At 44.5% G+C, this 12,557-nt stretch overlaps 1 protein-coding gene across 1 annotated transcript in view; it reads left to right on the top strand.

Annotated features, from left to right (window-relative positions):
* PAFAH1B1 (platelet activating factor acetylhydrolase 1b regulatory subunit 1) overlaps nucleotides 1–12,557 on the top strand; it is a 167,096-nt gene that overhangs the window by 46,990 nt on the left and 107,549 nt on the right. Inside the window, exons 2-3 of the mRNA XM_082246511.1 lie at nucleotides 3,242–3,326; nucleotides 8,709–8,783. Of these exons, the coding sequence (XP_082102637.1) occupies nucleotides 3,242–3,326; nucleotides 8,709–8,783 (160 nt within the window). The remainder of the gene's footprint in view (nucleotides 1–3,241; nucleotides 3,327–8,708; nucleotides 8,784–12,557) is intronic.

Below are 12,557 nucleotides of genomic sequence, written 5' to 3'. Positions count from 1 at the left end.
AGCTGGCTCCTAGATTTCAGGAAAATTTGTCAAGCCCTGGCTTATTCTGTTGGAAAAACAGATTTACTGGCAGGATCACCAGATGAGAGGAAAGAAAGCCTAAAAGGAAAACTGATGCAGCCATCATATCAAAAAATTGATAAGCTGCAATATAATAAACTATTGCTTTTGGGTGTAATACGCCTTTAGGGCTGGTTCACACCAGAAAGTGGTGTGTGGTGCTAGTTTCCTACATCATACTCAAAACGCACTCCATTTGCGATCTGCGGGTGTCAATGTAATGTTAACACCACCCCAAATGCAGAGCTATTGCTTGGTACCACTTTGATTTGGTGCAGCATGTGTTTGAAAAGTAGTGTATGCACTACTTTTTTTTTTTTTTTTGCATTCTGGTGTGATTTGCAACCCATTCAAATGAAGTGGCTACAGAATTTCACCACACTGGAAAACACGATTCACACAGGATTGTGAACCATGTTCAATGCGATTCAGGTGTGAATTGGCCCCTTAGATTTACTTGAAAGTAAGTCATTAGGTTTTGTTAAGTTTTTGTCTGTATTATTGGGCTTACGCAGTGAATTTAAGGCAAATTTGTGTGTAGCCTGTAAATTTTATGTAATTTCCAGTATAGTTGTGGCAGGCATTTGATGAAAGTCATTCTCTGGGACAGGTCTATGCAGGAGAATAGATAGATATAAGATTATTAGCTGTCTGTGGCAGAGGACCCCTGTAATGAAAAATACAGTATTTCTCGATTGTTCATTGACGGACACAGTCTCTGAACCACATCAGTAAGGTTATGCTGCCCACTACAGGAGTAGGACACTAGGCTGAAAAAAGTTCTGGCTACACCTATGGGCAGTCTCAGGGGTATACCCTCTCTCTTCCTGCTATAGGATGTCCAGTTTAATCTGCCTAGTTCATTGCTGGATCTCTGGTCCTGGCAAAGTTTTTTTTTCTAGATATTCACAGGGATAAAGTGGTACTTCGTCCGAATCCGTCCTTACTTCCGAAGGTGGTTTCCAGTATTCACTTGAATGAGGACATCGTGTTACCCTCTTTGTGTCCTAAGCCAAAACATCCTAAGGAATTTGCGCTGCATACTCTGGATGTGGTTCAGGCAATCAGGGTGTACTTGGAGACTGAGTCTTTTCGGAGGTCTGATTTGCTCTTTGTACTCACGGATGGTCCAAAAAAAGTGCTGCCTGCGTCTGCTGCGATTATTTCCAGAAGGATCAGACAGCCAGTTGTGCAGGCTTTTTCTATTAAGCGTCAGGTTCCTCCTTTCCCTGTTAAGGCACATTCTACTTGGGCGCTTAGTGCTTCCTGGGCTTTTGCCATCAGGCATCTATGCTTCAGGTTTGCAAGGCGGTTACCTAGTCGTCTGTTCACACCTTCACAAAATGTTATAAGTGCAGATGTGCTGGCATCTGCAGATGCCTCTTTTGGCTGCAATGTTTTGCAGGCTGCTGTTTAAGGAGGCTTCCTAGCCTTCCTTGAGGGTGTTTAATGTTTTTTTCAGGTGGGCCTCATCTGGTTGGTCTGATGAGTCCTGTATCACCTATTTGGCTATGTTTGGCCTTGGAGACTTATTTTTCTGCTGTTCCCACCCCTCATTTTATGGTACTGCTTTTGGATGTCCCTACTGATATGGATCAGAGACTGCGTCCGTCAATGAGCGATAGAGAAAATTGGATTTTTGTCTTGCCGTAAAAAAATCTTTTTCTCCGAAGTTCATTGACTGACGCAGTACCCACCCCTCTATTTTTGAGTTGGGTTGGTATTATTTTTCTCTGACACTGCTTTGATACAAAACTGACATCCTATAGCAGGAAGAGGGGGTATACCCCCAGGGACTGCCCATAGGCGTAGCCAGAACTTTTTTCTGCCTAGTGTCCTACTCCTGTAGGGGGCCACATAACCTACTGGTATGCATCAGAGACTGCGTCCGTCAATGAACTTCAGAGAAAAGGGTTTTATGGTAAGACAAAAATACAATTATGCTGCCAGTGCTGAACCGAGAAAAGAATTTTAGGGCAAGTTCTTTAAAAATTCTATTTTATGGCTGTTAATGGCTTTAATCACTCTTGAGTCACTCCTGGTCCTGGCAGGCTTTAGCAATGTCCTCTTTTCCCTGATGCTTGGGGCTGTGGGCAGTCCATCCATATCATTACATACAATGCAGGACTATTAACCCTACATTGTACGAGGATGTGTCACACATGCAACTTAAAGAGGAGGCTTTGCAGAAGCAGTTGTACAAGAGGGAGCCTACAGGAGCAACAACCTTGTCTTTGTACTCTTGGCCCTCATGCACACAGGGCGTTTGAAAAAAAAAATGAGCTGCCAAGCCAGTTCTGACGCCAGGAAAAAGCAGCTTTAAAAATGTGCTTTTAGAAGCGTTTTGTTTTGGCTTTAATGCATGTTTTAGCCATGTTTAGCAGCGTTAGCATTTGGCAGCCTTTCTTTGCCCTCTTCTATTTTCCAACTTCAAATCCCACAACTACAGTTTAAAAGTGTCTGACGTGGCCTTTAGCAGCGTCAGGAGTTTTACAGCTTAACGCTGCTGCTCCAGAACGCACTAGCCCTGTTTTTTTTTTTTTTTTTTACAGCTTAAAAGCGCCTATGCCACTTACAGCTCCTAAAAGCCTGTGTGTGCATGAGGTCATCGAATAACATGGAGGGGCGTTTTTAAGCTGCGAAAAAAAAAAAAAAAAAAAGTCTGCTCCTAAAAGCAGCCGTGAAAACGTCCTGTGTGCATTAAGCCTTAGACTTAAAGTGGAGTTCCACCCATTTTAATAAATTGGATTACATAGATGTATGTAATGCCCTTTAAAACGACTTTTACCAATGGAAAGTTTTTTTTTTTTTTTTTGCTAGTAAATACCTGATTTTCTGCTTTATTTATCCTCTTCTCACTTCCGGGTCTGGTCGGTGATTACGTCATTTTAGTCGTTTTAAAGGGGATCACATACATCTAAAGTGACTAAAATGGTTAAAACTCCACTTTAAAGAGCAGTTAACCCAAGAGGGGGCCCCAACTGAATGGATTTTTTTTTTGTCTGGTTGGGGATTTAACCTTATTTCCTTGTAACCAAGCATAATAGGTGTGCTAACTCATGTACAGGTTAATTCAGAGATGGCAATTTCCTTTTAAGCTGAACAATTGAGCTATTCTGTATAACTTTGAAATTACTTGTGAAAGTGTTAATTTTAATTGATATTCATTTTTTTCCTCCAGAAATCGAGCAATAGCAGATTATCTTCGTTCCAATGGCTACGAAGAAGCTTACTCTGTTTTTAAAAAGGAAGCAGAGTTAGATATGGTAAGTCCTAGGTTTGCTGATTCATGCCTGCAGTCTTTTGTGTTAAAATATTTTATTTAGTTTTAAGAACATATAACAGATACAATAAGGATATGAAAGCCTTTTTTTTTTCACACATACATGAAAGTTAGTTTGCTTTCCAAATGTTTGGGTCTGCAGTCTTTTTTACAGTTTCAAAACAAATGGATCTGTATACCTCCCTCCTAAGGGCACATTTACACTAGTGAATTGGGCTGAACACACAAAGGTGTATGTTTTAATAAATGGTGTTAATTCTTGCATTATCACCATTCTCGTAACACCGGCACTTTTTACTCCTGCATCGAGGCTGTTTAATAAACAGTGTAGTGTTAACTCCAGGTCTGTGATAAGCGGTGTTAGCACTGTGTTGAAGTGGAAGGTTTAACTAGCTGCACAACAGCCATCCTGTGTGGGGAAAAACCTATAATCCACAGTAAAAGGATCATTATTATTTCTCAGAAATGTTTAAGAATTAAAAATAAACACATGCAAAAGCACATACACACCCTAACTAATATTAAGTATAAATTTACATATATCATTTTTTTTTAAAACAACTATTCCCCTACCATCCTCCTCCCTAAAGGATCATAGGTTAATCCTCAGAACCGAATTTTGGGGTTAAAATATAACAAAAAAAAACAAACATATTTAAAAACCTATACACACCTTTATGAAAATAAAGATATATATATATTTTTTTATTACCACGCCATCCCTCCCACCTTAGCTAACTTCATTACTTTACAGGCACATTTATTTTTCTCTTTTAGAGCCGGTTCACATGATGCCCACACATGAATCGCACAGAAATGTACTGTGCATTCCTGGTCGATTCAGACTGCATGCAAATTGCACTCCATTTGCGATTTGCAGCAGGTGTCAATAGAAAGTTAATGACAACCCAAATGCACTGCATTTTCCCACACCTGCCCGCACTGGACCGCATGGTACAAAATATCAGTTTACAGTGCAATTTTAAAAGTAGTGTATGCGCTACTTTCAGTGCAGCGTGGTGTGATTTTTAGCCCATTCAAAATGAGTGAGCTGAAATCGCACTGCACAGAACATGTAAATCGCGCAGGAATGCACAGCTCGTTCCTGTGCATTTCATGTGTAGGCATCGTATGAACCCGGCCCTGAATGGGCTAATAATCACACCACTGGTGTGTAAAAACTGCCTGGTGCTATAAAGTATCTTAGTGTCAAACAAATATTCGATATGATCGAAATATTTATTTATTTGTTTGACACTAAGACACTTTATAGCACCAGGCAGTTTTTACACACCAGTAGTTTTAATACATACATTGAAGCTACACGAAGACACTTTAGAGCACGTATGCACCTTTAAAGCGCGGTACTCCTCCCCCTTAAACTTGTTTATATTGTGTGGTTATCAATAATAGTACCTGCAGCATTGAAGGTTTATAACGTTTATACACCTACTGGACAGAGCGAGAATTACACACCCATTTATCTAAAAATCAAAAAATCGCACTACGCTGCACCAAAAGTAGTGCATGCACCACTTTTTAAACCGCGCTGTAACTAGATACCATGCGAACTGGTGCAGGCATACGCACAGCATTTAGGGGTGTCTTTACCTTTCTATTGACATCCACTGCAGATCGCAAATGGAGTGCATTTTGCATGTGTTCTGATCACACAGAAACTCAGTGCATTTGTGTGTGATTCATGTGCTGGAATGGTGTGAACCGGCCCTTACATATCAATCCTACCTGTCAGCTGACAAACATCAGACATGCTAAGGCATACGTTTATCTTTTTTATTTTCTTTTTTTTTTTTCAACCAGAGAGTTAAACAAAAACATGACTTCATTCACACTCGATTTATGTGGATGGGGGAATTGTTTCCACTGAGCTATTGTGTTCTGATGGCAGATATACTTCCCCTTCGTCAGAATACTGATCTGTACTGCAGGCTATAGCTGGCAGCACTAGATGATTGGGGAAAAACCCGACAGGCTGGTTGTACAGAAGTCGATCTACTACTCGACTTCTGTACAATCAGCATGCCCATACATTGATCAAAGTTTAATCGGTCCCTGCTGAACCAGCCAAATTTGGATCCATGTATGACTGGCTGAAGATTGTAGTCTCATGCAGTAGGAAATATGCACCTCTCTGTCATTGAGGTCTGTTGTTTTCCATTCTCAGCATAGATGTTCACTCTGCTTTTCCATTTTATATATGTATGTGCTGCAGACACAGGGTTCTAGATGCACACACCCTGCAGTCTCTAATAGTGTTGCCCTGAAGCACTTATTGACCACAACGAGCAGTGACATTCCTCTTCTACACTGAAAAAAGGCTTTAATGCCTGGTCTGACTTGGTGGTAAAGCCAGGGGCTTTACCACCAAGTTTACACTTGTTTTAAGACTCTCCTGAGCTAACACAGGTTATTAAACGGGTACATTCCTAACTAACACTTTAGTTATCACAGAAATAACGTAAGGTGAAGAGAGGAGATATTTGGTTCCTACCTTAGGGCCTTTCAGACGGAGCGGACCGCATTGCGAACCGCTCCGGCACTTTTTTTTTTTTTCACGGAGCGGATGACACTTGTGTCATCCGCTCCGTATGTCAGCATATCATCCCATCTATTTGCGGATGATGTATGTATGTCTATGGGCATTGCGGATGACACCGCTGACAACCGATTTTGCATCTGTTCCGTTTTTTAAACGGAACGAAAATAGGGTTCTGTTCCGTTCCAAAAAAACGGAACAGAACTGAAAGGAAGAAAATCTGATGTCAGCGGATTGTCGTCCGCTGACATCCGCAATGCCATTGACATGCATTATGTCCGTATTTCATCCGCAAAAAAATAGGATGATTTACGGACATGCGGAACACCCGTGTGAAAGGGCCCTTAGTTAAGTTTATTAAACATCTCTTAGGAAATTACCACCCTGATTCTCTGTGATAAGGCTTACCACAACTTAACACCGTTTATTAAACGTACACCAGTATGTGCTGAGACACAGCGCACATGGCACGGTTTGTGTTCTTTCCTCAGAACTATATTAAAGCGGCACTAATAATAATTCAATAAATTTCTTTTCAATGCAGCAGTGTTGAAATGTAGTAGTACGCGGCTCAACCTAGTGTCTCAACCTGCTGGACAAAAAAGTACTCTCCATTTTTTTGTGTGTGGGGGAGAATCTGCCCGCATTGTCTAAGTGCAAAATTTTAACTGTGTGTTCAAGAACCGCAAATGCGTGGCTAAAAGTTTGTCATAGACAGGAACATAAATCTGGCCATGTTCACACTGGACACTCCTCCCACAGTGCTCAACACAATGACAGACGCATGAGTAAGGTGTTAAGTACTGGGTTGAGCAGACCCTCTTGGGGAGCTGAGACCAGTCCCTATCTGGTCTGATTTACTTTTGAATGACAGCACATCGCAGTGGGTGGATCCATAGTTCAATAGCAGCCCAGTAATTTCCCGAAATATGGGCATTGTCCAAATTTGGATATTGACATTGCCTGTATCTCTGTTTTTTACATTTTGGCTTTCATCTGGGGAATCTCCCAACCAACAGCTGAATGGGGCCAGGAATACAGTAATGTGTGCTATTCTTTACCAGCACAGGAGAGACCTGATCAGAGTATTGGTGTACCTCTGTATGGCAGCTTGGAATTTGTCTTCATTACTGTCAGTTTTCTAATCTAAGAACTGTCAGTAATTCTTTAGGAACTTGCCGCTGCCATTGCGACATAATCTTAATGTGGCAGTAGTAAAAACTACCTGTAAAGTTGCTAACACTGGTGCGAATGCTTGCCTGAAATAGGCGTAGGTGGTTCTTGAGCAAACTACCACCTGTAAAGTGCCATAAGGCCATTTGAATGCGCTTGATAGTGTGTTAAACAGTTTGCTCTGTGTTAAACATTTTTTGCTCTACTAGGAAATCAGGGAGCTGTTCAGCTTTATTCTACTTTATGAGTAAATCTTCCTATATCTAAAATCTATTTCAAAGTAAGCTACATCGTCAATTCAAATTATCAAAATTTATGTAGATAATGTTTAATTCTGGAATCTCAAATATACTGAATATTGAAAAGCCTAAGGGCTCTTTCACACGGCCGCTCCATATGTCCGCAAATCATCCTATTTTTTTGCGGACATAATGTAAGTCAATGGCATTGCGGATGTCAGCGGAATACCATCCGCTGACATCCGATTTTTCTTCCTTTCAGTTCTGTTCCGTTTTTTGGAACGGAACAGAACCCTATTTTTTCATCCGTTCAAAAAACGGAAAGGAAGGAAAATCTGATGTCAGCGGTGTCATCCGCTGACATCCGCAATGCCATAGACTTACATTATGTCCGCATATCATCCGCAAACGGATGGGATGATATGCGGACATACGGAGCGGATGACACAAATGTCATCCGCTCCATGAAAAAAAAAAATTCCCGCAGCGGAGCTTTCACACGGAGCGGCCGTGTGAAAGAGCCCTTAAATTGTATTGTAAAAATCGAAGACTATTGCACAAGTGAAACATTTGCAAAGATTTGCCTAAGCACCACATTGTGGTAAGGCTAAAGTGGCTTCGTCCATAGCAATGGAGCTGCATAGATCTGTTAGAACTCCAGAGAAAATGCATGCACAGATGGAGTGCGAGGAGGTGATTGTAGTGCATATGGTACATTCTCTTGTGACCCCATTAACTCTGTGCTTCGTAAAAGTGCTACTGCCAGCATTACATATCTCTGGGTGTTGGAAATGTACTCAAAAACTTGAACCTCTGTTAATGGGCTTCTTTTTGTGTCAGACGGGTTCTATAATCATGCACAAGTCTACGGACATGCAAAATCCGGTTGAAACTGGTAAAATTGACCAGTCAATTAATTCTGATGTCAAACGAAAGCCGTCCAAACAATCCCAAAGCTTGTCGATACAGATCCATTTGGAGGTTTTAAACCTGGTTTAGAAAGATTAAATGGTCACAGGTCTAAAACTGGTACAGATTGAGTATTTAGAATAGGGAATAGCTGAAACAAGAGTATGGAGATTCATGTAATGTACATCCTTTACCTACCCCTCTAGTTCTGCCCAATTTAAAGTGGAGTTGTCCTTTAAGCCCTATTACATTAGTCTTTAAAAAATGGTTGTGCTGAAAGACAATAGTGGTACTGTTGGGCACAGAGATTTCATTAGACATGCGTTCTGTAAGAATTATGAAAACTCTATCTTGGTCGTATATTTTGGCACCTATTTGTAGAAAAGTACTGTAGATTGTTTTTTTCTATAGTTGAATTCTATTTTTCTTTTGTTGATGCCTTTCACAAAGATAATTCTTCCTATTTAACATGTATTCTGCATTTCAGAATGAAGAGTTAGATAAAAAGTATGCTGGCCTACTGGAAAAGAAATGGACATCAGTTATCAGATTACAAAAGAAGGTAATTGCATTAGTTTTTCCTGAATAAATGTTTGTTTTTATCTTGAATGTGTAGATCAGTATTATATAGGGTTGGATTTTTTACAGGTATTCTATCTAAGTGATTCCCTCTGTTTTTCTGATTTAAGCTACATAAGAGCTTGGGGAGGGGACGCAATAACACACTGAATTTGCCAGTAAAAGACTGCACGGGGATGGGATTGGTGTCAGGACAAGTCTGATCATTGGAGGAGAACAGGGTGAGTCCCCAGCACAGCTAGAGAACTGACCATGGGGTGTTCTCCTGCTTATTGTGGTCAGTTTTTTTTAAAAATAGAACAGGGACTGACGAACACCAGGGATTTCACACACAGGAGCAGCACAAGGAGAACAGGAAACTTTCTCTTACGTCCTCCGACAGTCGCCGCCTCCTCTAAGTCATCACTATTGGGTATTGTCCCCCTATCCGTAGGAATAGCTAGGCATATAGACTTTGTCAAAAGACAAAAGGCATTAACATATACACACCCACGGGGGCTGTCCCATCTGGTCAATACCCCCCCCTGCATCACCACTCCCAACTCAGTTTTAGTTTGCCTAGCTTAGGAATAGTCAGGCTACCTTGTGCTGGGGCTTCAGTCTCAGCCTTCCCAAATCTTTCATTTGATTTTTCTTTTAAATGTCAGTTTTTTTCTCTCACTTTACTAGCTGTTTATTTTACCAGCTCTAGTGTTTTCGAAGTTATTCTTCGGATGAAGATGGATCATGCGGTGCTGGGATTCGGACTGGCCGCCCTGGTTCTCCAGGGCACAGAGGGCCAGATGGACCCCCAGCCCGCCATCGAGCGTTCAGCTATGGTTCGTCCTGGCATTAAGAACGACCCATCCCTGTTCGCTGCAGGGATGCAGCCGTGAGGTGGCTACCTCACAGGACTTGTCTGCAATACTGCAGCGTCATGTCCCTGGCTCACGGCACTCCCTGTCGGATGAGGACAGAGGTTTATCCATGCATAGAGGCTCCCCCACGCCATCGGGTACAGGTAAGTACTTTGTGTGGGGCCTCTGTCTGGGGTGGCAGTCTGTGTTGCTGTGTGTCCCCATGTCTGTGCCTGTGTGACTCCCTGTGCGATCCCTGCGGGGTTCGCTGTGTGCACTGTATGTTTTGCCGGGGGTCCCTGTCCCAGTGTCCCCTTAGGTGCATGTTTGGGGGTACAGACTTGTGTGTTGTGCGGCGACCGCTTCGGGGGAAAAATCGCACGGTCTGCCATGTTTTTTGATATGCACACGTGTATAGCCCCTCTGGGGCGAGTTTACAGCTCATTTTGGCGCCAACCGCCGCCATTTTGTGGGCGGTGGAACGATCGGTTCGGCCGCATGTCAGCGGCCATCTTGATGTAGCCTCCTATGCATCCCTAGGGGGCAGCCATTTTCCCTGGGGTCTGGCTTTTAGCCAGCCCCCTCCAGCAGCATTTCCTCTTCCTCTCAGACGGCACAGGTAGCAACGATCTGCGGGCTCTGCAGTGTATCTCTGTCTTCTTCTGCATACTGCTTCTGGCTCAGTTTTCTTCTCCTTTTGGGGGTCTTCATAGCTGTGACAGTAGCGGTGGGCTGCGCACTCCGCAGCGCTATTTAAGGGGACAGTACATTATTTTTTTGCACTGTAGTTTTTTATTATCTTGAGCCATGGATTCTCAGGAAAGCAAGTTTCCTCCAGCTTTGGTGGGGGGCCCCAGTTATCCTGTGGCCCTGCTGCGACCTGATCTGGCTGCTGTGGTTGCGACTTTAGTGGCAAATATGGAAATGCTGATGTCTGAACGTGCTGCGAGAAAACGGCCAAGGCTGTCTCTCTCTTCTGATTCAGATGGGGATATGGCTGCTGCTGCAAGCGTACCCTTTTCAGGTTCCCGCTCATCCTTGGACCCCCCGGGGTCTGAGGGGGAGGCTGAGGTGGAGGGTGTTGATACATCCTCCCCAGGGTCACCCGAAGAACGGGCGACCATGGATGAGTTGATTGTTTCTGTTAAGGAAACCTTACATTTAGAGGATGAGCCCTGTCCTCCGGGCGTTGTGTCCTCATTTGGGACGCACAGGACCCGCAAGTCCGCTCAGGTTTTTCCCTGCCCAGCGGAATTCCATTACACTGTTAATGAAATGTGGCGCACGTTGAAACGTCCATTCCTGGTACCTAGTCGGTTCAAATTGCTTTATCCTTTTGCGCCGGCTACGGAATCACGATGGTGTGTGCCTCCACAGGTAGATCACACTGTGGCCGTGCTGAACAAGGCTACCTTGGTTCCTACTGAGGATACCCCGGTTTTTCGGGATCCTACGGACCGGCGTTTGGAGTCTCTAGCCCGCCATTCCTATACGGAGGCGAGTTCGTTGCTCAAACCGGTTTTTCGCGTCCGTTATGGTGGCTCAGGCGGTGGCTGATTGGATTAAGGTGCTTAGAAGCAACCTAGTGTCCGATGACGTGCCGCCTGCACGACTAGAAATGGTGGACCAGATCCATCAAGGAGTCATGTATCTGTGTGATGCAGCCCTTAATGAGGCCCACTTGGTGGCTCGCCTCTCGAGTGTCGCGGTACTTAACCGGCGACTGATATGGCTGAAGAGCTGGTCGGTCGACCAGTCCTCGCCGGAAACTGTGGCTGATTTTCCCTATGCTGGCTCTCGCCTTTTTGGCGAGGCGTTGGATACCCTGGTGAAGGGCGTAACGGGGGGTAAGAGCACTATGCTACCCCAGAACCCGAAGAGCAAGTCCTTCCGTGGCAAGCGGCGTTCTGCGCCTAGATCTACTCAGGGGTCCTTTCGTGCCTTTCGGAACCAATCCAAGGGCAAGCCTTTAAGGCCCAGGGCAACCAGAAGAAACCCAGGGCGAGTAAGCAGAAGACCGGCAATGCCGGTTCGGCGGGACAATCCGCCTCTGCCTGAAGGGGCACCCTCACCCATTTCTGGGGTGGGGGGACGTTTGCGCGGTTTCCTCCAACCTTGGCTGCTCCGGATTTCGGACAGGTGGGTCCAGGAAATCGTTCGATCAGGTTACAAGATCGAATTCCTTTCCAGGCCGACAGATTCTTTCCCTCCAATCTCCAGCTGCTTCCGGGGCAACTGCAGGACTTGCATCAAGCGGTGCAGGACATGCTTGCTCAGGGGGTGATTGTCCCGGTGCCTCATCGGGACAGGTTTCGGGGGTTTTATTCGAATCTGTTCACTGTGCCCAGGAAGGAGGGCAAAGTGCGTCCTATTCTGGACCTAAAAGCGATGAACCGCTTCGTGCGTGTTCGGAAGTTTCGAATGGAGTCTCTCCGTTCGTTTGTGGCCTCCTTGAGTCCAGGAGAATTCCTGGCTTCGATCTGAAGGATGCGTACCTGCACATCCCCATTTTCGAGGGTCATCAGCGATACCTTCGGTTCGCTATCGCGGAGGACCACTACCAGTTTGTGGCGTTACCGTTCGGTCTCGCTTCGGCACCCAGGGTATTTACCAAGGTGTTGGCACCGGTTCTGGGCCTGCTGCGGGCCCAGGGCATTGCGGTCCTGGGGTACCTGGACGATCTGCTTCTGAGATTGCGTGTCAGCCAGGACCTTGTGCGCGATCTGTCCATCACAGTACAGACGCTCCAGGAGTTCGGGTGCGCCCCCACCCGGCTTGAGGGTGGGGGGACGTTTTCACCGGTATTCAGGGCATTAGATCGAGCATCGACCACTGCTACCGGTGCGATTCTTCCCTTCCAACATTTAAGTACTACAGGGAGCGGTAGTTACCGTTCCCTGAACAGATCTTTTTCTTTACCT

Source organism: Pelophylax lessonae, assembly GCF_965119305.1.
Source record: "Pelophylax lessonae genome assembly, chromosome: 2".
NCBI lineage: Eukaryota > Metazoa > Chordata > Amphibia > Anura > Ranidae > Pelophylax > Pelophylax lessonae.
The sequence above is the reverse complement of the archived record's forward strand: the minus strand, read 5'-3'. Positions and strand labels throughout refer to the sequence as shown.